The 26,480-nt window shown below is 50.3% G+C and overlaps 3 protein-coding genes across 3 annotated transcripts; 1 reads left to right on the top strand and 2 right to left on the bottom strand.

The window, feature by feature from the left end:
• Positions 1–667: 667 nt before the first annotated feature.
• Positions 668–2,276, bottom strand: TGME49_223845 (hypothetical protein; the record flags this gene model as incomplete). Its single annotated transcript, XM_018780021.1, has 3 exons — positions 668–716; positions 1,054–1,156; positions 2,117–2,276. 3 exons carry the CDS (start codon positions 2,274–2,276, stop codon positions 668–670), a joined length of 312 nt encoding a protein of 103 aa, XP_018635915.1.
• A 1,566-nt stretch (positions 2,277–3,842) lies between these two features.
• Positions 3,843–10,975, top strand: TGME49_223855 (RNA recognition motif-containing protein; the record flags this gene model as incomplete). The annotated part of the gene is made up of 8 exons (XM_018780022.1): positions 3,843–4,691; positions 6,857–6,989; positions 7,704–8,020; positions 8,894–8,993; positions 9,603–9,700; positions 10,014–10,081; positions 10,498–10,564; positions 10,910–10,975. The coding sequence occupies 8 exons, from the start codon at positions 3,843–3,845 to the stop codon at positions 10,973–10,975; spliced, it is 1,698 nt and encodes a 565-aa protein (XP_018635916.1).
• A 1,377-nt stretch (positions 10,976–12,352) lies between these two features.
• Positions 12,353–21,871, bottom strand: TGME49_223870 (hypothetical protein). Its single transcript, XM_018780023.1, has 11 exons — positions 20,125–21,871; positions 19,669–19,956; positions 18,927–19,125; positions 18,501–18,547; positions 17,836–17,954; positions 17,357–17,478; positions 16,881–16,947; positions 16,442–16,551; positions 15,813–15,876; positions 15,365–15,444; positions 12,353–14,679 (listed from the first exon to the last, which is right to left on the bottom strand). Exons 1-11 carry the CDS (start codon positions 20,312–20,314, stop codon positions 13,560–13,562), a joined length of 2,406 nt encoding a protein of 801 aa, XP_018635917.1. The 5' UTR covers positions 20,315–21,871; the 3' UTR covers positions 12,353–13,559.
• Positions 21,872–26,480: the final 4,609 nt, after the last annotated feature.

Here is a 26,480-nt window from a genome sequence, read left to right as displayed (position 1 = left end):
GAACTAGAGGAAAGAGGAGCTGCGGCGCATGAAGTTATATTTGCCCGTTTCGGAGTGCTTGGGAAGAAGTCCGTATTCCACGAGATGTGCGCAGGCGCGAGAGGTTCTGTAGAACGGTTCGGACAAGAGGGGTACCTCGTGTGGTCGGTATCCTGTTCTGCTGTGCATAACGAAGTAGACGAAGAGTCAGAGTTCTCTCTCAACGGGGACTCAGCAGGAGAAAAACAGGCCTCTTTCCCTAAGTGCGCATGCTTGTTTTGTGGCGAAGAGAAAGGCAAAACTGGAGAAAGCTGTTCCGTGTGTGCGCAACGCATGTTTTGTTCTGACGCGCTTGCACCATTTTCCCTCTCTAGAGACATAGTGAGGCAAGTATCATTCTGATTCTCGTGCTCAGCTGTCTGTGGTAGGAACTGCTGTTTGGATATTTGATAGACTCTTTCAGTATCAACGCAGGAGTGGTCTCCCCGACTCGCTTTCTCTGCGTCGCTCTCCGCGACACTCTCCCCTTCTAAACATGACTGTGCATCATTGACAAATCTACCGTCGGCTCTTTCACCATTGTGTCTAGCCGTCAGGACTTCACCCCCCTTTTCTTCTGTTTCGGCAGTTGCTGGGTGTTCTCGCGGTCTGTTTTGCCCCCCCGTCTCCGGGAAAATTTCCCACCGATCTAGAGCTCGCGCGAGCCTCTCGAAGTCGGCTGAAGAATAAGCCGGCTCCTGAAGTAAATTGTTAACTGTGTGGCGAGCACACTGAAATAGAGACTGGCGCTCGTGGTAGACCCGGAGGGTGTAACGACGAAAGGGCATCTCCTCGATGGACTGACACATGCTGGGAGGATACGGCATAGTTTTTCACGAGATTGCTCCCACCAAAGCAGAGAAAACGTGAGAAGCGGAGAGGGAAGGACAAGACAAAAGCAAAAAACAGATGGTACTCGTATTCATTGGGGGCGTACGGTTCATCGGCGGAGATCCCGCGAACAAGAGGAGCAGGTGGCGGCGGTGACAACTCTCCTATTGGAGAAGAAAAACCTCAGAATTGATTCCAACTTACGTTGCTAGGGAAAGACGAGGAAGAAAGCGCAGAACGCGGCAGCATCGAAGCGAGAGAGACGGACGCGTTTTCAGAAAAGGATGGTCAACGCATGCGAAACGACCTGATGCGAACGGAGTCCAGATAGACAGAGCAGCGGTACTAGACCGTAAAGTAGTTAGACGCGAGACATCTATCTTTTTCTTCACAGACGAAAGACGACGGGAAATCAAGACGAAACCGAACAAACAGATGTGTCGGCAGATGTGCTAATTTTTTGTCGCGGGAAGTTCGAGCCACCACACCGTAAAATTTCTGTTTCGGTGGAACCGCCGCACAGGAAAACAGACGGATATTGAGACGAACACTTTCTGGCGAGTACAAAAGTGAAAACAACAGGAGACAGCCACCAAAACAAACGTGGCTGACGGAATGAATTCTTCCCCGTTTCGCGGCACACGAAAACCCAGATGACACCTTTGAAACAGAAGCACTAATTAGAGCATAAAAAAGTTGTAACGAAGTGTGGACGCACCCAGAAACAAAGGAGAAGCACTGAAACTTACGAACGAGAGGAAGACACACAAGTTGCACACTCTTACACATGTGACAGAAACGTGTGAAACAACAAGGAACCTGTGTTAGCGGTGTGCTGCACTGGTGGCGGGGGTCGCCACGGTGTTTGGCCTCACTATTCAGTTTTGTCCTCCTTTGCCTCAACAAAATAAGACGGAGGAAAACTTCGGTTTCAGAATGCAAATGCGTCCTTCCCAGGAAGGAGCTAATCGGCGACGAAAAAAGAGAGTGATCATGGCTTTTGGGGCAGCGGTATCTCAGTCTCGGGCGCGCTCTGTGGTGTTCCGCGTGGCGACTCCTTTTGACACACGATTTTCTCTCTCTCCTCCCGCTTTGTTTGAACTAAGAAAAGCAACACCCGCGTGTTTCTCTATCGGAAGGAAACCTCTGCCTTTTCCGCCTCCGAACACCCGAGCAAGACAACGACGTGCATACTCGCAACTCTTCCTCTCCTGAATTGAGCAGAGACACTAGCAACTTCTTCGCGGTTCTGCATACGCGCACTCACCGTCTCCCCTCGATATCTCCCGGCGCCCTACCCGGATGAACAAAGCGGAACCCACTTCGTAGGGCCAGTGCGAGCGAGAGATCAGAAAACCGCAAGGAAGAAAAACCGCCAGAGAAAGATGGTATTTATCAGTTGCAGCAACCCAAATTATCGGGTACATGCAGCGCAGTCGAGCCAGCCGTTGAGAAGGCCCGAAGAAACCGGCATAAAGAACGGGTCTCTCGGCTTTTTCGCTGCCTCCTCAAAGCCTCTCCCGAGCCTCACAATTCAGGCACCCGTGCGCGGATTCCCTGCCATCAAAACGAGGACAAAAGACCGTTTTGTTTCTGCTCGAGAAGACTGTGAATTCCCCCCAGTTTGATCCCAGGATAAAACCCGTTTCGCCTTTGCTTGGGCTTTGCGCTTTACAGGAAAGAGGAGACGCGACGACCCCGGCTCTGCCAGCGAGCATGAACGCGCGGAGTACGTTTCCTCTGAGGGGCTTTCCTGCGGACATTCGTCAAGAGTCAAGAGAGGCAAAAGAAGACTTGAAACGGTACTAACGCGAATGTAAAAAAGTCGCACTCGTGAGATCACATTGTCTGCACGCGTGCACAGGCGCCCGTGCCGCCAACCGGGAGCGGTTTAAACGTTGCCCGTCTTTGGGGGGTTTTGTTCGCGGACAATTCGGACTGTTTTCGTCCCTAGTACGTGCAGAAACGTTGAGGCACTTGCTCTGTTCTCTTTGTGTTTTGCATGCATACATCTCTCCTTTGCTTTTTCCGTTTGACCCCCCTCTGGTTGCGGAGGGCGCTCCCCCTGTCGCCCCGTTTCGTCGGTCAAACGTCGGCACCTACAGACACGTGAAAATACAGTTGGAAACTGTATGTCCACATATTCTCTTTGTGTACGTTCACCTGCATGCATGCACATGCTTTATCCGTGCCCAACTCCAAAGGGGATTGGCTTTGTTCGATGTCCATGTGCGAAGAATTGCCATACACGGAAGGCAGCTGGGCGTGCCAAGTTCCAGTGAACGCGCTCGGTCCTAGTTCTTCTCCTCTGTTTCTGCTTTTTCTTGGCTGAATGTTCGTGCTTCTTTCGAAAAATACATCGGCGTTTGCATGCTCGGGCAACGCTTTCTGCGGAATCTCCCAGGGCAGGAGTCTTCCTTCTGAGGTGTTTTGAAGGCAACGAAGGGGGGCTCGAATCTGCGTGGGGTCTCAGACCGAGCTACCATACACGCTTGCATGGACGAAACTGTCTGCACCACTACATGTCTAGACAATAATGCTGGTCGGTTCCGCATCCCGTGTTTCGACACCAGCGTCCGTCCACAGAGCGGGGTCCGGAAGCGTCAGAAGGACTCTCTAGACGGAAAATGGCTCCGGCTTGAGTGTCCTGTAAATGTTGCTCGGCAAGTATTCTTCGAATCAAAATATTCCACAGGCGCCCAAGGTGCCTTTCATCAGTCTGGTTTGTGAACGTCTGCCTTTATCTAAAAGCTCGAACTTATTTTACGGACATACAAACAAGACTATATATGTATATATAAACGGGTATTTGTGCGTAGCTGTCGATGTACGTGCATGTGTGACTGTCTGTTTACGCGGTGATGCAGCTGTGAACACAGATTCCTGAGTCGTGTGGGCGATTCCTTTCGGTGTTTCTCGGCGTCCACGTGGAAGGGTTCAGGGCATAGGGTTTGCGACCTGAACGGCTGGCGTCTGTTTTTCGTGAGAGAACGATGGGGAGACGCAGGAGAGTGTTCGTCGGAGCTGTCGCCGGCGTTGTTGTCTGTGGGGCTTTGCTGGAGGGGAGGCCGCGATGCTGGGAAAGTGCTCGTCAGCCGGATGCGGTCTCGAGTGCACAAGACATCGCAGCGTCTTCCTTTTTTCCACGGGAGGCGAGTGCCCCACAAGCAAACGCGAGGTCTTTCCCTCTGTCCTTGACGCTCTTCGTATCGGCTGCGGACTCGGCGGAGAAGATCGAGAAACTAACAACAGGACCTGCGGGGACGCAGGCCGAGACCGAAACACATGCAGACAAAGTGACAAAAGAAGAGTCTGAGGAAGAGACTGCGGACGACTTCGAGAATGTTGTCGTTGAAGAGGACCCGTTTGCAGAGGGTAACGAAAGCGCTCTTGAGGCGCTCCTCAGCAGCTTTCGTGCCGAAAAAGAGAAGAACGGAGAGAAGGTCGAGAAAGAAGATTTGGGCGGGCACCACGGAGCGCAGGAGGATGGAGACCCAGACGAGAAATCAGACGGAGAGACAAGGGAAAGTGTGGAAGACTTCGACGAAGTGCCTGTCGAAGGCGAAAGCGGGAACTTCGTTAGCGGGCCGAGAAAGAATAGCCTGTTGGAGAAAGTCCGCCGGTACGCCATCGGACACATGCTGCAGGCGCCGGAGATGGGGAACGTGAAGCTGCCTCCGAAAGACACCTTGACAGACAAAGACCTGAAGGCCAGCCAAGAAAAAGAAAAGAGACGGCAGAAGCGCAGACAGAAACTCGCGATCGACCGCCACAAGGAGGATCAGAAAGAGAAGTTCGACGCCGAAGTCGAACTCGCGGAAAGGGAAGCCGAAAACAAAAAGGTCAGCAAGATGTGGCGGACGATTGTCACCATGTTCGAAAACCGGTTCTAGCCTGGATGGTTTTTTTCACGTCACCACAGAAGGGCGCCCAACACAGAGGGATCCACCGAAAGTCGCAGTTTCGGCGATGAGACCTGACGGCAACACCCGAGCAAATTTCCGTTGAGACTCCTCGCACGCGCGTTTGAGTTCTACTGTCCTTCGGCCTCGAGGCAAATGAGACAGAGTGCAGCTAAAACGGCGAAAGTCTTTGTGGATATTTCGGGCTGAGAAAGTCTCGATTGAAGTGAGCCCTCAGTCCGCTGCTCAGTTTGCGGACGTCGACCGAATCTTTTAAATGGTGTTCCGAAACTGGCTTCCGAGGCACCTTCAAAAACCAAAAACTTCCGTTCAAAACCGCAAGAACTGAAGTTAACTCCTCATATATCTGCACGTCCATATGCACTCGCACACTAGACACGCAACTGCATGCTTCGTTTTCCCCGTTATGGACATTCACGGAAAAGGTTTAAAAAAAACGGTTTGCCAAGCGCGAAGGCTGTGTGTCTCGCTTTCGCCCGCAACAAAGACTAACACGAAGAAATTTCTGACGCAGCATTCTCGCTGCATCTCTTGATCGTTGACAGTGACGGCAACTGTAGCAATGTCACTTTCGCCTCGTTCGTTATCGACGTAGAAGAGAAAGACGTTCCGTTTTTCGCTGGACAGAGCGATAGAAAGACACTCCTCACAAACGTAAGCGTCCCAGAAGATGAAAGAGCCTGGTTTGCCGAACTTCTCTGATAGTGCGCCGCAGCAGCAGTGTGTGCGTTCGCCAAACGGAATCTATCTTGCGTACCTGCCACACATATACATACGCATTTATACAAGTACATCCATATCTACGAGCAAGGAAGTGTCACTAGCATGTTAGGGGGTTTATCGATGCTCATCAATCGCAATGAAGACGCAGCTGGAGCAGAACTCGACTAGATTTTCCCTTGTGACATCGCGGCTTTAAACTCGTCTATTTGTGCCTCTGCCTTGCCGCTTTCCTTCCCGCCTCTATATCTCTTGAAGCTGCTGCAAGGACCGCGACAGGTGCAACGCTCTTTTTTCCACCTCCACACCAAACATGTCTGGTAAATTGCGACACTCTGTTGGAACCGACTCTGGCCCAAGTATTCCTTCTCAGATATATATATATATATATATATATTTGTTGATGCAAATCTGTATTCCTAGTTAAGAATCTTCTGACTCTCTATGCCGATACGTATATGCACACCCATTTTCCTATATGCGTTCACCCATCCCTGCGTGGGTCAGTATATGCGTATGGATGGCGATGAAATCCTCCACGCACAACTAATGTGGAGAGTCATTAAGCTGAGCTTGCGACTGGTTAGAAGTTATCGCCTTTCAGAGAACGATATGACACATTCGAGGTCAACACCGCGAGGTCTGCATTTTCGTCGGTTAGGGAAACACGTCTGAAAGCTGCACTCTTGGGCAGAGAGTGCAACCAACGAAAAATGACAGTAAATGAGCATACAGATATCAGTAGTACATGACTCACTCCATAACTATGTGTAGAGATCTAGTCACCCATATGTGTATGTGAATGAGCGTACTGATGTACTCGCGTGCAACAGAACTGTTTGGCGATGTTTCCTCCACTTTTTTTCTGAACACAGAAATTGGCGTCTAACACCCACGACATATAAACGAGTATCAGCTGGGATTCACAGATGGACATAATTATTCCTTGTGCGGTTTGGACCTACTCGACCCCTCAGTTTAGATTAAGGGGTCCTTGGTTGATACTGAAAATCACAACGCGAAAGTACACGTTTTCACATACAAATGTGTATACACACATATGAAAAAGCATGTAACATCTCTGTTTCTTTTTATTGCGTTCATCGAGGAATGATTTGTTTTCAGTGAGCGTCACTTATCTCACTGCCGTTCTAGGCTCATACGATCACCGTGTCGGCTCGTATCCTCTCAGTGCTGCCCGCCTAGATACTTTCGTCTTCCCAGAGGGTTTGAGCTCTTTTTCAAGGACTTTTTGTTTACTCCTCACCTTTGAGTTTCCCTCGATTGTATCTAACGAACTCTGTTTTGAGATCTCAGTGGCTTTTCGCGCGTTTCTTGTGGCTTCCGGAACTTCCCGCGGCCAGCTAGCGCATGCAGGCCGTAAGCGTATTTGCACAGCAGCGCATGCGCCGTTGACAATTTGCAAAGTACGACCTTTTCTTCCATATTTTTTCTGTTTTGAAGACCGGGGGCATCCAGGGGAGACTTTCGATCGAGGTGAGCCATTCGAAATCCGGCTTTTCCCATTTTTGGGCCCTGATTACGTAGACGAAACTTGTCGCAAGTTGCTGAGCTCAACTGGGTGAGATTCTGGTGGATCCGCGCCCGCAATGAAGCGAAAATCTGGAGTTCAGCGGACGCGTTTTTCCTCTATTTCACCACATGACCTGTTTGAAGAGTGTTTTCTCTGGGTTCCTCTGGCAGAATTGGGTCTGCAAGTCCCCGTCTCAGCCACATTGGGTCGACCCGACATTTTTTTCTGAAGCTCATCTACCTCTCAACTTACGCACTTGGTTTTTTCTCTACACAAACACACAGATCGCTGCGGCTGCGCGGGTTCATCAGTCGCTCTGAGCCGAAATCTATGTAAACACCCTCATGCGCTTTCACTGGTGTGCTTGCCCCTTCATTCTATACTTGCACATCGCGTTCGAGATCTGTCTGCACTGTCATTTAGACATGTAAGTTCCGATTGAACAACAGGCGCTACACGATCCTGTTGCCGCGTCTTCCTCTTCGCGTCCCCACCAGTCGTCGATTTATCCTCGGGTGTTTTCTTCGAAGACAGAACCCTGCAAGTCCTTCTGGCTGGCGAGGTCTACGCTCACTCTTTTATTGTACACGGCTTCCTTCTTTGCTCCCAGGCTGGTCCAGGAAGTCAAACTCAGTTGGGACGTTGGCGTCGAGTTCCGGTGTTTGTCTCCTCTCCAGTCATGAAGCGCTCGCTGAAGCTTCTGGTGAAGGGGAAGACCTCCCCCGCCTGTCAAGCCCGTGCAGGAAAGGCAGCCGTCTCGGTCAAGAAGCAAGGGAAGGCGAAGGCGAAGAAACTCCCAGGGGAACCAGGAGGCACCGAAAAGGCTAGAGAACTCGCGGCGACTGCGGGGAATCAGACTGCCCGACTTCAGAGTGCTGGGCCACCCGAGAAGGAGCAAAAGAGACACGGCAAGCACAGGGAAAAATGTGCATCAACGCCTGAGGCAGACACGACGGTACAGCAGGGCAGAGAGAGAGGCACGGAACAAGTGAAGGTGAGCTGAAAGTTGCAGGAAAAAAAGGGATCGACACGTGAGAGTTCGCGGACGTGTGCGGGGAATTCTTGTCACCTCGAGAAAAAAGGAGCGGAAATATGCAGCCGCGAAGACACTCGAGAGGTCTCAACCGACCAGCTCACACTCATGAATAGACAGAGGACCTTACTGTAAAAGTCTAAGACTCTCAGGGAGTTTGTACCTAAATATGCAGTGGCGTTTGTCTTCGCAGAGCGCAACACGAGAGGTTTTTTCACCTGCCCCTTTTCCGTTACATGATCTCGGTGGGTGCATTCATGTACGTGTGCACACTTGGGTCTGCGGAGTGAATTTTGTGAGGGAAGTAAAAATATAAACTTGCGCGGTTTGCAAACATAGAAATCCACACATGCACGTATGACGGCCTTGTGTGGGCGTGCGCGCTGGAGAAGATGGTAGTTGCCTTTGGAAATTTGGCTATACAGCGCCGTGTCGTCTTGTGAGGTAGGAGTGTGTCTCTCTGAGGCGAAATACTGCTTCGTATCTGTGTGTAAACCTGTTCAGACGTTCACTTGTGCACATCTCCAGAAGATTGATTTGTTCGGGAGATGGTGACACACACATATACAGACATATAGATGATTAAATACTTTGGATACATACTCCACATGTGCGGATGTACGTTCACACTCGCAATTCTCCATATGTCTACGTGTGGCTACAGAAACAGGTAGCAGCACCCCAATCGTACACCCATGCCCCCCTACTGTTCTATGAACCCCGTACGCATATAGTTATATACACATTTGTACATGCATGTACATGCGGATATATATATATATATATATGTTGTGAATGTGCTTGACTCGACGCTCGATGTGCATCGTTCCCCAGGATGGAAAGCGAACCGACAAGAGATTCATTTTGTTCGCGGGGAACCTGCCGCTCGATACGAAGGCAGAGGACCTGAAGGCGTTCTTCAAAAACAAACTCCGTGAGTTTCTTTCTCGGATGCACTCGGCAGAGGAGCTCGTGACATGCCGCAGGCGAAAAGCGTCGTCAAATGTCGTTCTAGTTTATCCGTCCCCTCGGTTTTTTTGAACACGGCAGGTCTGCCTCTCCCTTGCCGGTGTCTGCACAGCAAGATGAACGCTGGAGGACAGAGAGCCTGTCCTCGACCTCCTCGGTGAAACAGACATGCACATCGACCTGGCAGGAGCTGAGCACCGGATCAATGGACAAAGGTGCTTAAACACAAACGAACCTACATATATATATATATATACACATATATATATATATATATACACATATATATATATATATATGTATCGATCTCCAGTTGTCGGAATATAGTGCGATGTGCATATTCACATGCCCGATGGCAATGTGTGTGAGCACGTGTTCAGTGGTGGTGAGAAGAGCCAATCGACAACGCATCGTCGCTCCGTGCATGTTACTGCATACATGCATGTGCGCATGCACACACTCTCGTTCCTCTCTGGATACTTCTGTATCACTATACATGTATATATATATATATATATATTTGTGCATTTTCTTGTCTAGAGGGAAACAGAGTTTTCGGGCCATGTCTTTGCAGAGCCTCGAATTGTTGAGGTGCGCATGCTGACTCATCGAGAGACGAATAAGCCAAAGGGCTGCGCGTTTGTCGAGTTCGACTGCAAAGAGGCACTTGAGGTGAGCATTTCAGCAGTAGAAACTCAGCCTAGTGAACGGATCTATCAGGGTATTTCATTGGGCGTTTATGAACAAAGTTGCAGACGCGACAATTATTCAGAGGCGCTCGTGTACAAACATACGCGTTGACATACATGGATACAAGCACGTGTGTGTTGTCAGAATTTCGAGGCACGCCTCTGATCTAAACGTGTATCCATTTATACATATATAGATATACATATTTATACGTCGCAAGTCTGTTGTTGCTTGGCTAGCTTCGTGGCGTGTTTTGATGAGTTTCCCGTTTCTCGCATTTTGTGTCTTCTTTCAGATTGCCCTGAATTATCACCATCGAGAATTGGGAGGCCGGAAAATCAATATCGAACTCAGTGCTGGAGGGTGAGAGTTTTACCACTAACTTCAGGCAGAGATGCACATAAGATACTCTATGTTTATGGAGGTCGGTGGATGCGCAGAATGAGATTCGAGCAAATGCATTCCGTTGAACATCTGCATGATACACAAAGGTACACCAGTGACCAAGCATATATAAGTTTAACCCTGCATCTAATTTGTTACTCAGTGATTTGTGTCAGACGCTAACTTCCCGGTCAAACACACCTTTTCGCCAAAGCACACTTTTTTTTCGTCATTAGGATAGTCTCAAAGTACCCGCAGCCACCTGAGCTACATCATATAGCGGAGGATGTGGTGTATATGTTTAGGCTCTTTGTTTTGTTTTCTTCAGCCCCGGACAACACGTGATACACTTGCATGACGAGAGAGGGAAACTTGTTTGTATGTATGTGAGACAGAGGCGGAAATTCCAAGAGGCGACGGGACAAAATCTCAAAAAAAAATGCACAGTTGAGGAAACGCCGGGTGAGAGATGGTGATAGGCACCATGGTGCTGCTGGCAATTCAGAGATGCTGCTACATCGATACATGCACGTATCTCTTGAGTTCTTGCCGTATGTCTGTTGGATCTGGCTTTTTCGACTTCGCACAGGTAAATATATATGTGTATGTGTGTGAGTAGGCATTTATCTCTAAGTATATAGAGAGATATGTAGACAGGCACATTTTCAGTCCGTTGGTATCGTATCTGCGTGCGTTTCGGTATACACAAGTACTGCTATATATGCTGCCACTTCACTGCGCGTTTCTGTCTCGCGCTTGCGCCTGTATCTTCGCGGCTTTTGCATGCGGTTCTGCTTTTTTTACCAGCAAAAGAAAGTTAAAGCAGTGAAGAAGTCAGCAGAAAAAACCAAGCCGTCCGGCGAGAGCAAGTAGAACGAGGCAGCGAAGTCTTTCGATCTCGCACGAGGTCGGCGACTCTTGGAAAACAGAGGCGAGGCCGTATGCGTCTGGCGAACTTTTGCGGAGGCAAGGAAAAGCAGGAAATCCTGTGGCGTGCTTTTTGTCACGGCACCACTGCGCTGAAGGTTACGCCAGTCTGTTTAACTGCCTTAGACTGAAGAAAAACTAAACACGCGATTTCCAATAGAAAGGTGATTCGTGCTAAGAACCGACGTGCAGTGTCCTGGGAAGAAAGGTATAACAGTCTGTGATTACGAAACTGCAGCTCTGCGACGAAAGCTTGCGAGGCTGAAATCACAGTCCAGGTAAATGGGGATCTTTGTTTCGTGTATTCTTTTTCTCCACCTCGGGGCGTGCTGATGCATTTAACACTTTCAAAAAGAGTCCTCCTCTAACTCTCCTCACACACCAGTGAGGTGCACGAGCATGTAGTCACATGAGCCGAAAAAACAAACGCATGAGCTTTTTGAATCGTTTTCCCTTTGTATAAATTCCACATTCAACACGGTCAACACTTTAGGACGTGCGCTCACTCGAAAAAAAATATTTTTCCTCTCAAATTTTCCTGAAGGGGGCTTGGCCTTTGGCGCCTTGTTCTTCCTATACACCTTTACCATGACGTAGATTCAAAGGCTTGCATAGTGGTTAATTCACGAATCGAAGCAAAAAAGTCGCAGTGATACTGACACAGGTTACCCGGAAAAAACGAAACAGCGCGCGGGTCCGCAAAATGCGGATCAACCTGGAGCAAACTCAATGTCTGTGGTCGCTGCATCTGGCCGAGGCAAAAAGTCCTCAAACAATGGCGGTGTCTGCGCCATGCTGGTGCATCCAAATACATATGTGTGTATGGAACTACGGATATGGGGAGCCGTCAACGCATGCATGTATATGTGCGTAGGTATGTGTATATCAATAACCGCATCCACTTTCAGATATGGTTTTGGGCCGTCTGTTGCACGACCTGGGGAGTCTTCAATAGACAAGTCGGGTGCCAGTGATTGCAAACCCTCGCCACCACCACCCCACTGGACTGCTGAAGACAGATGAGGGAAAAATCGTTCACACAGTCAGTAAACAGGAGCCAGGCCAACAAGAGTCCGATGGTAGACTTCTAGTTACACAACAAAATGGGATTCCCACGAACCGTGTGACTAGTAGTGAATTATCGGCGTTTTGTCATTCCATCAAATCGAAGGCATTCTAACTGGACTAATGGTATAGATCTTGAGTGTAATGTCTTCTTTTGCCAGATCCATAAACCGGCACCAGCGTAGCGTTTCCTCTATGCTCTACGGAAATGAATCCGCTCATTAAAGTGTCCATGCATTTCATTCGTCGCTTACACATCTCGCCCGTATTCGAGTGCTTGAGTGAACGACGACATCCGTTAAAGAAACTGTGCTTTCCTAGAGCGCTCGCAAGAATATTTTGTATTTGTTCAACTCAGAGCGCGGAAAAGCCGGATTCGTTGACACTCTCGTGTGTCATGTTTGTGTCTTGCAATATACCTGGGTTCTCGCCTTGATCAAATTCTGCTGTAGATGAGGAAAGAAGTGTACTGCTTGAAAATCATTTTCAGGTCGGAGCATAAACTGCCGTCGCCTGTCTCTGCCCCACTGATCCAGCTGTTAGTCTACAGAAAGTGTTTAACTAATCATGTCTCAGAGATGACTGCTCCCAGTGCAAACTCTGACGTGTCCCAAGACCTGCACGCTCAAACGTCACACGAGCTCGGTAGATGGTAACTACGCAGGATTCTTGTTTTCCACGGATAGTCACGTTTCATATGCGAATGCGTATCTCGTGCATTTTGTGGGTGTGTTTCTGTCCAGGGACATCTTGCCTTTCTCCGACGTTTTTCTACAGACGCTTCTCTCAGGCGCCCCACCACTGCGATGCACTGCAGTTGCTCTCTGTCCCTACCGCGCGCAATCCGAGGAGACCAAGCTGCCGTATTGGAGATGTCTCCAACGCTGCGTCCATGCCGACCTACACAAATTCTTTAGGGCACTGTGTTTCCCGTCTCTGCAGATTCTGTCGCAGCAGTTGAAGAAGATTCTGCGACTCTTGCACCGTTTTAGTTACCTTTGGGGTCGCAAAAAAGCTTTTTTCTGAGCTCCCGCGGAGCCGGTTTTTGGCGGGTCCTGCCTCTTGCCTGTTGACCGCCGTGTCTCGGAAAATTTCAAAATCTGGAGTGTCTCCAAGGCGGACCTCTATGCTTTTCTACCTGTCACGGTTACCTAAATCACGCATCAGCACAGGAAGAGCCACTGGACGGACACAGCTCTCCACTCTGGTCGTTTTTACCATTTGCCCCAGAGACGTTGCAACTCTCCAGCGCGTCATTCCTCGTTGGAGCGAGCGAGAGAAATGCAGGAAGTTCAGCAAGCGCAGAGAGGAGGGAAGTAAGTGACTTTGGGGCAGACGCAGACAGATCTAGAGAAGCCAGCGAAGGCGAGGAAGACGCAACTAGCCCAGGGCCTGACGGTTGAGAAGTAGGCGAAGCATACCCAGAAGCAGAAGACGAAGAACGCCGAAACGGGTGAGGCGGAGGCTAGCGAGACGGAGAAAATGGACGAGAAGAAGACGGCTTCTGGGGAGAAGAGGAAGCAAAGCTGGCTAAAGAGAAACGAGAGGGGGAGGCAACAGGAGCCGGAGAAGGAAGGAAGCCCGGCGAAGGCGACGACCCAGAAGAGGAAAGAGAGACATAAGAGTCCGGAGCGATCGTGGCAGTTGAAGCCGACAGGGTAGGGTACAGAGAAGAGGAGACCGACAACGATGACGCGCAGCTGCTCGGGACAGGCGACTTGTGAATGAGGAGCTCCCCCTCGTGACTCCGGCGTTGCTCGTCGAGGGGTGGATTTACTTGGAGTCCGAGCGCGTCAGGTAACGTTTCAGGACCCGCCGCGTCCGCCGCTCGCATTGGGGACTCCGCATGCACGTGGTCGAGCGCATGCAGTTTTTCGTTGGTCTGAAACGTCTCGTGTCTCAGTTCTCGACCTGCACCGAACTCCAGACCCGTTTTCTTACTAACGATCTCAGGCTCTCTGTCTTGTGGAGACAAATCTCCTTGACCCTGCCCCTCCGCTGCATCTCCGACGGATCTCAAATCCTCGAAGCGCGGCGCTTCTCCACGACCGTCTGCACTACTTTCTCCGCGGCTGTCCGCAAGACTGTCGCCACCCTCCAAGTCAGTCACTCGCATCCGGCGCGCTTCGACGAACTGCTGCACTGCGAGGTTTCCATTTTCGTCAATCATCCGCTGAAGCGTTTGCAGGCCATACTCTTCTATAAGTCGACTCAGAATGCTTAGGCCGTACTGTTCGTGGATCTGATGCATTGCCTGCCAGGCCCGGGTCTCCCGAGCGAATAGCCTGAGAGCGGGGTGTTCCTCATGAGCCGCCTCTGCTTGTCCGTTTCTCTGATCAGCAAAGTCTTCGTGCATGCGCAGACTCCCCAGAGCAGACGACTGGATGTTTGGCTGGCTCGACACCCCACCCTCAGAGACGGCCTGCGCGGACCACGAAGATGTCGCCGAGGGCGGTGGAGACACAGAAGGCGAATCAACGCCAAATCCATCTGATGCAAACCTTCCCGGAGCTGGGACAAACGACGACGCAAGTGCCTCGCGGTCTGGGCTTTCCTGCTCACTTTCGGTTCCGCCCGTCCAAGTCCTGCAAAAAAGTCAAGGTTTCGAGAACACTGAATACATCTACGACTCTATTCCGAGCACGCATTGCATTTCATCGAGATGATCTAAGTCTCCACCTCTCAATTTCGATTTCTCAGTTCCAGTGAACTTGTACATCAAAAATAGCACGGGCATCACTCTAGCATTTAGATAAACTTCCAAAGAGGCAGGGCATGCAGAGAAAAGAAGCGTGGGGTTTTGACCACCCATCACCGGAAATATTCCTCGCCACGATAACTATCTACAGTGGAACTGCGTTTTTTTCGAAACACCTTCTTTGCATGATCCTTAGCGAAATAAAGTCTTTTCCTTTGCTCTCTAGATTGCGGGTGGCTTCCACATGCTCTCCTCCCATCCGTGACTCCTCTTTGTCCTACGTTTTTTCTATTTCTCCTAACTCAAAGGGCTCCTCCGTCTTTCACAAAGCGGTCGAGACCTTCCTTCCTGGGCTTGAAGCTTTCATTTGCCTTGGCTGTTCCAGCTCCTCTCCGCCTCCACTGTCTCGGCTGGTCGCAGTCAGCGTCCCTCTCTTTACTAACAGGGGCAGACCACTCGTCTCAGCAGACGCCGCAAGATATTGAAGTATCACGAGTTCCCCCAGAGAAGTAAAACCACATTAGGAAAACGACATTTTTTTCCACGCTACCGTAGCACCACATGGCTCTCACCTTTCCAGGCCGATCGCTAGACTGCATGCACTCAGACAGATGCTCTCGAATTTGCTGGACACCACTTCCAGTTGCTTCGCCTGCAAACGCAGCCGAAGAGAGAGCAAGAACACCACAGGGCATGAAATACCTAACCCCAGTTCACCTCGAGGGTGACTCTCTGCAACTACGTAAAGCGACACATTATATACATATTGCTCAAAAAAAGGAAACTCATCTGTATATGGGGAATCGATACGCATTATTCATGCACCATCTCTCGACTCGGAACATCACACTCTAACATGGGGAGTACGTAGGTGCACACTCCCTTGGCTCGCAAATGGAGGTGAAACAACCCCCGGCCTGCGGCGCAGCGAAGCTGACTGAGTTGGGAATTTACAGAGTTTGCGTACGCTGTCGACGAGGACAGCACCGTGCGATATCTCGACAAGGGAGACTTCCTTACGAGCTCTTCTGGCGAAGGATTTTCCCGAAGCTTCACAGTTTTGACGAGAGCCTGGGAGAACTCCCTGCAAGACACGGAAAGCACGAGAACAAAAGGGGGGTATACACTACGAGTTGAACTACTAGTTTAGATCTTGAAGGTATTTTTTACCGAATCCAAATGCTAAAACGATAGAAAAGCGTCTCCACACGTTTATATCAGGGTGTACGCAAGCGAAGGCAACACACGTGACTGTCCAGGCCTGGTAGCCACACTCGGGCGCGGCTGTTTGTTGCCTTGAGCAGGTTAGGGGCGAAGTAGAACGATCGGGTCGCGAGGGCAACTCAAGTGTAAGTAGAAAATTGAGTAGACGAAATGTAACACGAATAAAGTACGACATACGAAAGGCAAGATAAAGTGTGAAGGAGAGACTCCACAGCAGAGTAAAAGGTGATGTCGAATCTGCAAAAGTCGAGGAACACATTTAAACTGACGCGATCTGAAACGATCACAGGCACACGCGCATGCGGGTATGCAGAGACGAAGGCGAGGCAGGACTAGAGAAACATATTTCTACATTGAGAATTTGGCAAAAGAGAGAAGGCGAGGGCGCGCCGGCTGGGTTCTCATCCACAGACAGAAAAGCCTACTTCCCCATTACATGGACAGCGTCCATCTCAATCACGGAGTCTCCCACTGAGATCAAGTTAGTGACGATTTCCCGATTCAGCTGTCGACGAACTTCCAGAAATGCTTGGACCTGCATGGGCATACACCGACGGAAAGGGCAGAGCTGCATGCACGTACACAGATGCATGTCCAAGTCCCTGCGCGGACGCATTAGGACGTACGCAGTGGCGCACACGTATGCACCTGACACCAGCAAAAACGCCTGCACATATGTTCCTGGAAAAACGACTTCTTCCGATGTAAGGCGGTACAACAGAGTGGACACCCAAGAGTGAGACACTGAGAGAGGGGGGACAAGCGAGTCTGCTTCTCGAGTTGTTTCTTCGCGGGTATCCGAGGAGTCTTTGACACGTTTTCTACGTCAAAATGTGAACCTGAAGAAGAAAATGAAATACTTGCCTTCCACTGGTGATACTCTCCGGGGAAGACCGCCTCGAATCGATTTCGCGCTGAGATGATTGGCGCCCTGAACAGGAAAAGAAAGGCAGCAAAGCACGTATGAGGTAAGTACTCCCATGGAAGCGTCTGCAGTTTTCTGGGCGCCGCAAGTCTCTATCGGCACCTCAGTTCTCGCCGTGCTCAGTTTTGTTTTTGCACGTGAAATATGGGGGGAGAGGCATAGATCTGTAGAAAATGGTGCCAACAAAGACGACAGGAAAAAGCAAGCCCCTGTATAAACTTGTGTACAGGGTGTGATATCTACGCATGACCATAATATACATGCAATGGCAGGCCCAGAGAGATTCAAAGAAATTCACGACTGCTGATGAAAGAACGCAAGTCTCTCTGCACAGACGAGTCCAAAAGATGAATTCGAAAGACACAGACCAGTTGTGTTTCTTGTTTTCTGTGTCATTTCCAGGGACACTGCCTACTTTTGCAACACGGGAACCAAGCCAGGAAGGTACTTCTGTGACGAGTGCTCGACCCAGCCTTCCACCGCGTTCGTGATGATGAACACACGTCCAAACCGCATTGCCATTTCCAGCAAATCCTTCTAAAATTGTAGAAAACGCCGAAAAAGGCACACAGCGAAAAAGTTGCGTGGAAGCACAAATGTGCATGGAAGTGTTCCAACTGCACCATTGCATGCGCCCGACGAGACACAGCTGTGAAGACGACTAGAGGTTTCTGGCAGTGAAACAGGACGCTCTTTGCTGTAAATCAGAAGTGGAAGGAGAATTAGCCAAAGTATCGGAAAAGCCGAGACAACATCGAAGACTGTTGTACGCAAGCATAAGTATAGAAGCGTCGTGAGGGCCACAACCGCTTCCGAACAGGGAAAATGGACGCTACCAGCGGCAAATAGGCAAAAAACAGATTTCCCTTCATGACAAAAAAACTGACAGCTTACAGCGTGCCGCTCGATCTTCTGGATGTGCTCATCGAATGCAGGCTCCCAGTTCCGTGTGTGGCAACAGACATTCAGGAACGTAGTGCAGAGAAGCGTGTCGTCCCAATCAAAAATTGTAACTGAGAAGAAAAACAAGTCTGCTCGTGAACAAACTTGGAATGGACAAGCCAAGACTAGGAAACGCCTAGAGGCGCCGCCGCCCACACGCTCACATTCGTGTCTCCATTTGCCTTTCCACGCCTCTGTATATATCTAAGAGTGCAAGCATAATTAGACCGTCACTCTGGATAGAAAGCTCCACATAGCGATACACATATGGATCTGTGACTTTGGCTCAACCGATAGAGGGATCTAAGCATACACAGAGACAGACATATGTGAATACGCATTTCGACAGAGACTGTAAAGAGGTGGTAGTTACCATGAGGAAGAACACGATCTACACAGCTGAACAGAAAGGAGGGTACACGGCAGCAAGCAATTGCACGTGAGTTCAAGAAATTCCTCAACACATCTCGTCTCCGAGCACAAACGAAACAAGAGGACACCAAACGCGTTCAATCACTCATCTGTGACACATGCACATCCCGAGTCGCTGTTATTTTCTGTCGCTGCACAAGCAGGAAAAAAGAAACGAGGGCAAGAAGAGAAGAGTGGACGCGTACCTGTTTGATGGCTGGGGGAGCGCCTCGAGCGCGGAAGCCAGACGCGTCTGAGGAGAAAAACAACGCAACATTCGAGGCTGGGAAAAACCGAGAAGTCATTACGTGGAGTACACACACGACATACTCTTGCTCATGTATCTCATTCATTGACAGAACTCCAAGCGCAGACATGGCAGCAACCGGGACGCGTATAAACGTGCATGTCATGAGACGTGGGCGTATATGTATGTATTTAGATACGGATACAACCAGCTAAGCTAGCATGAATGCGGGCATGGAATCACGTGGTCACCGCATTAGTGTAGCTCGAACTTGTGGAAATCATGTTTCAACGCATGCACGCACCCTCCATGGTTCGTTGAGGAGAGCGACCGCGGAAGGTGCCTTTGGCAGATCCGCACACAAAACCAAGAGGAAATAACGTACGCATGGGACAGCTTCCGGAGGTATTTGTGCCTGAAGTCGTCTTTGCGGTTTAGCTCGACTGTGTGGACAGAGAATGTGCTCTCGCCTTGGGAGGTGCTCTGCCGCTGTCCATTGGTTTTCTCCGAGTCAGTGGCTCCGTCTCGGTCCCTCGCCGAAACACTCGCGAAAAGCGTCGGAGAACGGTGCACCGTCGACAGAACTGAGCACGCACGTGTACAGTGATGGAGGCTTCCACACGCATTCAATGAGATACAAGCAGAGGTATGTGCATGCTTTTTTAACCGCGACCGATGCACATATACGCCTCATGGCTGCACCCTTGAGAAAGAGACATGCATGCGTGTTTCTGAACCTGCAACGCATGCGCATACATGCACATACCTAGGACCCATTCACGGTACACTTTTAGAGAAGTGAGCTTTAAATTCCATGACGGTTTCAGTCGATACGCCTTAGTTCCCTTAACGTGATGCAGTGGCCTTTCGTCCTGTGAAAACTTTTATGGTACATTACGACAATCACCCTCAACCAAATCTATATATACCCCTTTACATATATATATATATATATATGTGCTTATATATACATATATATGCGTTGATTGATACAGAGAGATACATGGACACAGAGATCCGTGTATGTATGCTTGACAACACATATTAGCACATCTAAGTGCAGGTGTCTGAGGGTGACTTCTGCGTGGACTCTGGTACCCCCTCTCGATTGGCAGTTGACCACATACGTCCTGTCTTGTATTCGTCTGCGAGTCCAAGAAACTCGAAGTTTGTGGGTCTTCGTGTGGCTGTTCCATCAGAATCTCCGCGTTCCTGTCCGGCGTGAGACGCGCGTCCGCCTGTCGTGGTCCATTTTTCCCTTGACCAGACTCCAGTGTTTGTCGTCTGCATTTCCTGTGCACCCTTTCTCGCCCCTGTCTCTCGCTCCTCCACAATGTTTTTCTCCAGTGGCTTCGCGGCTTCTCGGCTCGGAGTTGAGGCCTCCCTATCCGGCAGGGGAGACGCGTCGCGGGACCCTGAGGAGACAGAGAGCGAGTTCGAGAAGGGGACGAAGAAAGAGAAGTTCCTCAGAGACTTGAACGAGTAGCTCAGCGACTTGCGGCTGGGCGCGTTTCTCTGCGCTTCCGACCAGGAGGTAACTTCAGACTGCGAAGACGGCTCCGAGTCTCTTTCGCGGCGCTCGCCAGGAGAGAAGAACGGAGGACAGGAAGCGGGGGCGATGTGAGGAGACGCGCTCCCCTCCGACCGCCCCCTCACCTCACACGCTAAGGCTTCGGGATTGGCAGAATGCGCGGCGACAAAGGAAGCTGGGTCCGCCTCCTGAGGCGGCGCAACGTCGAAGCCGAGCTTCCCCAAGAGCTTGAAGCGATACATGGCGGTGACAAACGCCGGGACGCGGGCCAATGCATGTGCACGAGTCGCTCGCGTATGCGAGCTTCGCCACTGGCGGGGTCGCTCCGGCCTTCCCGGGTTGGCGCGGAGGTGAACGGTGCGCTACATCGAGAAAGTCTCTGGAGAGACCTCGGTGAAAAACAGCGGAAAAAGAGGCAAAGGAGAAGTTCTCCGCGCTCCAGCGACACCAGCACTCTCCGGGATGTCGACCAGCCACTACAAGAGAGAAGAAGAAAAAGGAGAGGGCGACGACGACGAAGAAGAGCAAGCTCGAGAAACTTTCCAGTGTCGTAGGGCCGTCCTCGCGTGCGAGAGATGTTGCTGCATAAAGACTTTCGAAAGCAAAACGTTTTGACAAGCGACAGGTTTCCTCTTAAGCAAGTGGCAGCGGCAGGAAGCAAAAAAGGCCACAGAGGATCTGTGTGCAGAGATACGTTGAGGTTTGGGGCAGGATCCCCGAAGACGCCCACGGGATCGGCTGTGTCGTATCTAGAAACAACGCAGCAGCGAGGTGGAAGAACTCGAGGGATTGCCGTTGGACGAAGGCCGCGAGAGGCCCTGTGAGAGTTGCGACGACTGGACAAGGCGAAAATGGCAACGGCACCCTTGCGTTCCTGGAAGAGACACGTTTCTCAACTCAGAGTGTCTAGACTGCAGTTCTCTCTTGCGTCAGTCCTTTTTCACAAGAGCAAAAATCCAGCATCTGTCTGGGCGAGACAGAGCCGCTGTGCGTGTGACTGGAATCCACACCTGTGCTGTCAGACGGATCCACCCGTTTTCACAGACTTCTCATTTCAGAAAAGAAACTCTGGGAGGGCGCCATCGCGATGAGAAACACACACCGGTCTGAGACCGTGAGACCCATGCAAAGGCAGGCGCTCTTCACAGAAAATGTCGAGAAACGAAGCGAGACTCTCAGCTCCTCGATCGCCTATCTCCACACACTCAAGGCTCCACCAAGTAATTCACTCAACGTGTCTCTTTTTTCACAAACCAAGCATGCAGGTGTGGCAGCTGAAGCATAGTGCCTGTGCACTGAATTCATTTGTCGACTCGCATTTGACGTCGTGTCACAGGAGGCGAACAGCGCCCTTCCTCCAGACACCAACCTTCCGACGGGGGCCGCAGCTACAAAAACCTATAGATGTCCACGCACATCTGCGTGCGAAGTTACACGCGTGTCTGAGTGTACAAAAGTGTACACATGGATAGCATTCCGCTACTCCAAATGGATACACAGAGGAGGACACGGAATCACGCAGACAGTCACAAAACCGCTAACGGCTGCGAAGGCTTTTCGGTGGCACAGGCCTTCCTTGGGTGCGAGGAGACGGTTTTATCAACGCCATGAAATCTTCAAGCATCTGTCACCGTTTATCTCGGTGCACATTTGCGGAGATGCAAAAAGTTCTGAACCCGTCGGCGACAGCAGCCTCTCTTCACGTGATCACGAGGGCGGAGACCGACGAGAGAAATAAGGCGCAAAGCGGCTGCGGGTGTCCAGGCTCCAAAAAAAGCCAGATTTCTCGGTGGCGACAGACCTAGATGCCTTTGAAGCAGTGGGCTCGCGTCGAAGCGTAGTAGCGGCGCGGCTTTCTGCGTATATGTGTGCCTGGTCTGCATCTCGAGTGTGGAGTTGCGCATTCTGCGAGGACTCACTCCGGTGCCTCGGCGTCCGACACGCGCCTACGCTACGCCGAGAGAAATCAAGAGACACGTACACATATCTGGGAAACATTTACATTCGCGATTCATCACTGTATAGGCCAAGCCGAATAGAGACACTGTAGGACCCCGGAAGCTGAATACGACTCTTCGGTCACGCGATACAGACGACCAAATTCTTTACGCTTGCTGTCCACCACCACCACCACTCTAAGTTGATTAAGAGAACGAAAAGTGGTGAATTTTAGTATCAGACGACAGGGAAAGGCAGGAACTGTCCCCGCGCTGACGTTTTTTCAAGGGGAGCGCAGAAGAAAGATTCGCCTCCGAGACGAATCAAAGAGCGACGAGGAGTGATGGGGGAGGGGGGCCTGAGAGAACTCACGAGTGCCACACAGGCCATGTTTCGCATGTTAGCTGCTCGCTCTCAGTCATTTCAAACTGCTGGAAAGAGTCGCGAGGGGCGCCTTTCGTTCCACTTTGGCAGGGAGGTGCAACAAGATCGACGTGGAAGAAACGCTTTGGCAGCAGCTCGAGAACGTGAGAGGGTGTAGCTTCGATGCGAGAAGCCTAGAGAATTCCAGGTTATGAGTAACTCCAGAGAAGGGCGATCGTGAAGAAAAGGAGAAATGTGTTTTACAGGATATCCACTCCGGGGGAGAACAAGGAAACAGCCTTTCGCCAGACGCCAGAGGCCTTGCAGCTGACCAGCCAGAGTCAAAACGCATGTGAGGCCCCCTGATCCTCCACTCAGGCCCGCCTTCGCTCCCCTGGCGTTGTCCTCCGGCTTGACATGTGAGGGGGCCGTCTTTCTTCTTTTTCGCTTCTCGTGCTGCTCTTGCTCTCGCCCGGTCGACAGTCCTCGAAAATACAAGATCTTCGCAGTGCTTATCTTTATCTTTCCATTCTGCGTGTCTGCGTCGCCTCTTCGTCGGAGAGAAGACACGCCCCGGGTTTGCTTTCCTCGGCTTTGTGCCGTCGCCTACACCTCTCTCAAGACAAGAGATACTTGGTCACGACCGGCCATGCAGTTCATATTCTTTTTCTCCTTCCGTGTCCAGAGACGGCCGCAACCAGCTTCCAATTTCTCTTTTTCCCTGTTGTCTGCTTATTCTCTCACTGTCTAACGTTCACATTCTCCCCTTAGCCTCTCCTGTGATTTCCTCGTTTGCCCCTCTCTCCTATCCGTTTCTTGTTATCTCCTTGTCTCCTTGCTCGCCGCTTCCTGTCTGCTTGTTATCCCCCCATTCTTTTCTTACTACCTCCCTATTCTCTCCTTATCCTCTCGTTGTTCCCTCCTGATTCTCTCCTTGTCTCTCGGTTTGTTCTCAAACGCGTCTCTTTTTATTCTATGATCGTTCTTACCTTGTCCTCTTTTTCTCTCCTCATATTTTTCTCCTCCATAACTAGTTTTGCTCTCTCTAGCTTTCTCATGTATCCTTGTCTTATCCTACTCTTATTCAGTCCCTCATCTCTCATTATGCTCTCCTTGCCTGCTCGTCGATCTCCGTATATCCTCTCGTTCGCGCTTCGCTTTCCCTTGCTTCCTCTATCACAAGGCACTACGTAGTTAAGGACCAGACTCCAAAAAACAAAGAAAGAGGGATATCGGTGCCATATAAAGAGCATGTTCGTAAAAAACAGAGAGATCTCATATTGCTTTTTCTAACAGCTTTGAAAGCTCAAAAAAACATGTTTTCGACGCCTCAATCAAGACTACCACGAAGCCGACCTGCCTGCAGGCAAAACCATCAGTACGATCTTACCACAATGGAACACTACCTGCACTGTGATACAGAACACCTCTGCTGGCAATCATCTATACTGATACACATCATATATATATATATATATATATATATATGCCTATCCTGCACCAAGGCACAGATAGACGCTTCAACAGGCAAGCGCCCAGATGCATGCAGAGGTAAAGAGACAAAGATGGAGGAAAGGAGTTGGATAACTAGTGAGATTCAAGCGGATACGGCTTGCTTTTCGAGAGGGTAATGTATTTCATTCTCCTCTGAAAATGCGGACAACGTGACGGAGCCCGTCCTCGGCCGGCTAGAGGCATGCGCGTGAGCTCTGGTCATGCTTCGGGCTTTCTTGTCAGTGGCGTTGCTAAGGGGTCTGTCTAACCTGTCTCGGATTTGTTCACATGGACGCCTGAGCATTCGGCATTATGTCTTGTTAGGATATGGGTAGCAAGTGAGAAACTGTGGTATCTGTTCAGACGTCGCGGGGCTCTGAGCCATGGGGTGTTTATCTTTCAAAGGCCTTGGGGTGCCTGTAACAGAGATTCTGGAAGTTCCACTCCTTAACTGGGACGGGACACCCTGTCCACGGTTGTCATTCGAGATTCCCCCGACTCATCCACACAATTATTGCTCCTTAAAAGGGGAAGTGAGGCTAGAAATACCGTGTTCTAGTATCTGGTTTCTTCTGTTCTTGGTCACCACTGTATCGATGTTCTTTCCTATGCGTGACGGACTGTTCTACCAAACAGGATCGCCAGACTTGTCCAATATTACAATTGCTGCTGCACTTTGATATCATTTTTGTAGCGCTGGGAACTTCTCCACATGTCGATCGCGAAATCTCATTAAGAAAATTAAATTGTCACTCTTTCAAACGTGGCATTTCTTGCGTCAAGGGAGCAGCGACTTTTGCCCCGACCCCAGAAGGCCACGAAAAGCACGCGGGCAGGTTAACACATCAAAGGACAGAGTAGCAAATCGCTGCCATTCGACTGGAGCATGAAACAGCTGTTGTTTTCTCCGGTTCTTCTCCCTCGTTTGTGCGGTGTGACAAAACATCGCTCCCACACAGCAACGACGCGCTGTTGTCTGTGAATTGATTTTTCTGCATCGATTTGCGAAAATGCCTGCCAAGAATACAACTAAGTGTGTTCAGTGGATGTACGTATGGATGTGCCTATACTGAGACTATATATATATATATATTTGTATATCAACCGCATACATAAGTCGACTTGCGTCGCGAAAATACGGTCGCATCTAGATTACGGCTAAGGCATCGAAGCTCGCGGGCTGTGTAGCAGTTTTCGACAGGGCATAGAAGACGTAAATCCACTCAACTTACCAAAAACAGGTTTGTATAAGTTCGTGTGTAGTTTAGATCAAGGTGTCGAGCTCTCACGTTCAAACTGGATACTGGTGACTACCTCTACTGTGACTCCAGGGTTAAAAGGCCTCTGTGATTGTTTAATTACGGGCTACGACACATTGTTCAACCACAGCTTCATACGGATCCCCGTCTCTTCTGTCTTCCAGGAGGATTGCGTGCCAACTGTTGTTTGTGAAGAGCGGTGGTATCCATTCTGTTCGATTGGATCCAGTGCAGAGGCCTGATTATCGAAAGTTGAACACTAGCACCAAGGCTCTCTGCTCGATCTTCGCACCTGGCTTTTTGCTTTCACTCGCCTGTACTTTCTCGACAATCACGCCCACGACTGTACAGACTGGTGTGTTTTCCTTCAAGGGGCACCCCTGCCAGTGATAAAATGAAACACGGGAGTGTGTTATGGATGCATCTTTACGGTTGAGTGTTAACGACGGTGAGCAGATAGGCGGTCTCGGCTCCGATGGTTTCCAGTAACCGGTCGTTGTTGTTCCCGTCGCGATGGCGTGTGTGGTAGCGGCGCTGGTGGACACGGCTTTCCTGCGATTTTCTCGACGGGACTTAGCCGGCCAGACCGATAACCTTACAAGTGTGGAAAGGCTGCTACCATGCGAAGTGTCTCGTCTTGAGGTCTTGCTTCTTATCTCCTCAAACACCGCTCCATCTACCTCCTGTTTCAATGGAAAGGCAAAAGTTGAAATGTTCTGGACACGCAGAGCATCAACGGCTGTCCTATACTCACCATGCGTCAGAACTGGCGTCGCCTAGTCTTAGAGATGTTTCACTAGGAACGATGTCTCTACTTACATGTCTACGAAAGCTTATCTCAATAGTACAGATATGCATATGTATGCATATTTAGAGACCAGACCGTTAGAATTCAGCGGTTCTTGGACTCAAACACTTTCTCCTGGGATTCGCGTTGCCCGCGGTTTCTCTCGTCGTACAGACCAGCCTTGCCTCCAGCGTTGTGCCGTCGCGTTATCGGCTGGTTTAGCTCCTACCCTCCAGACACAGACTTTCTAGCTTCTTTGCAAGGGTTCCTCTGCTTCCGAACCTTGTGTTCGCGCGAAGAACTTAAAACGGAAGACAGGAAACAGGTTCCCTGGGAACGGGAGACCAGCGGCGTTGTTGTGTCCCCCTCACGCTTTTTCCGCGACACCGTCGCTGGGGGCCACCCTCCTCAAACTTTCCTTTGGTCTCTCCCAGGGGTTGTGCGGGCTTGAGTGCGACGCTGTTTTCTTTTTCTCTTGAGCCTCTTTTCCCTAGCAGAAAAGCTCATTTTTTGCTGGCTCCTCGTGTTTGTGTCTCTCCCCCTTTCTTTTGCCGCAACCGGTAGCTA

This window comes from Toxoplasma gondii, chromosome X (genome assembly GCF_000006565.2).
Source record: "Toxoplasma gondii ME49 chromosome X, whole genome shotgun sequence".
Lineage (NCBI taxonomy): Eukaryota > Apicomplexa > Conoidasida > Eucoccidiorida > Sarcocystidae > Toxoplasma > Toxoplasma gondii.
The sequence above is the reverse complement of the archived record's forward strand: the minus strand, read 5'-3'. Positions and strand labels throughout refer to the sequence as shown.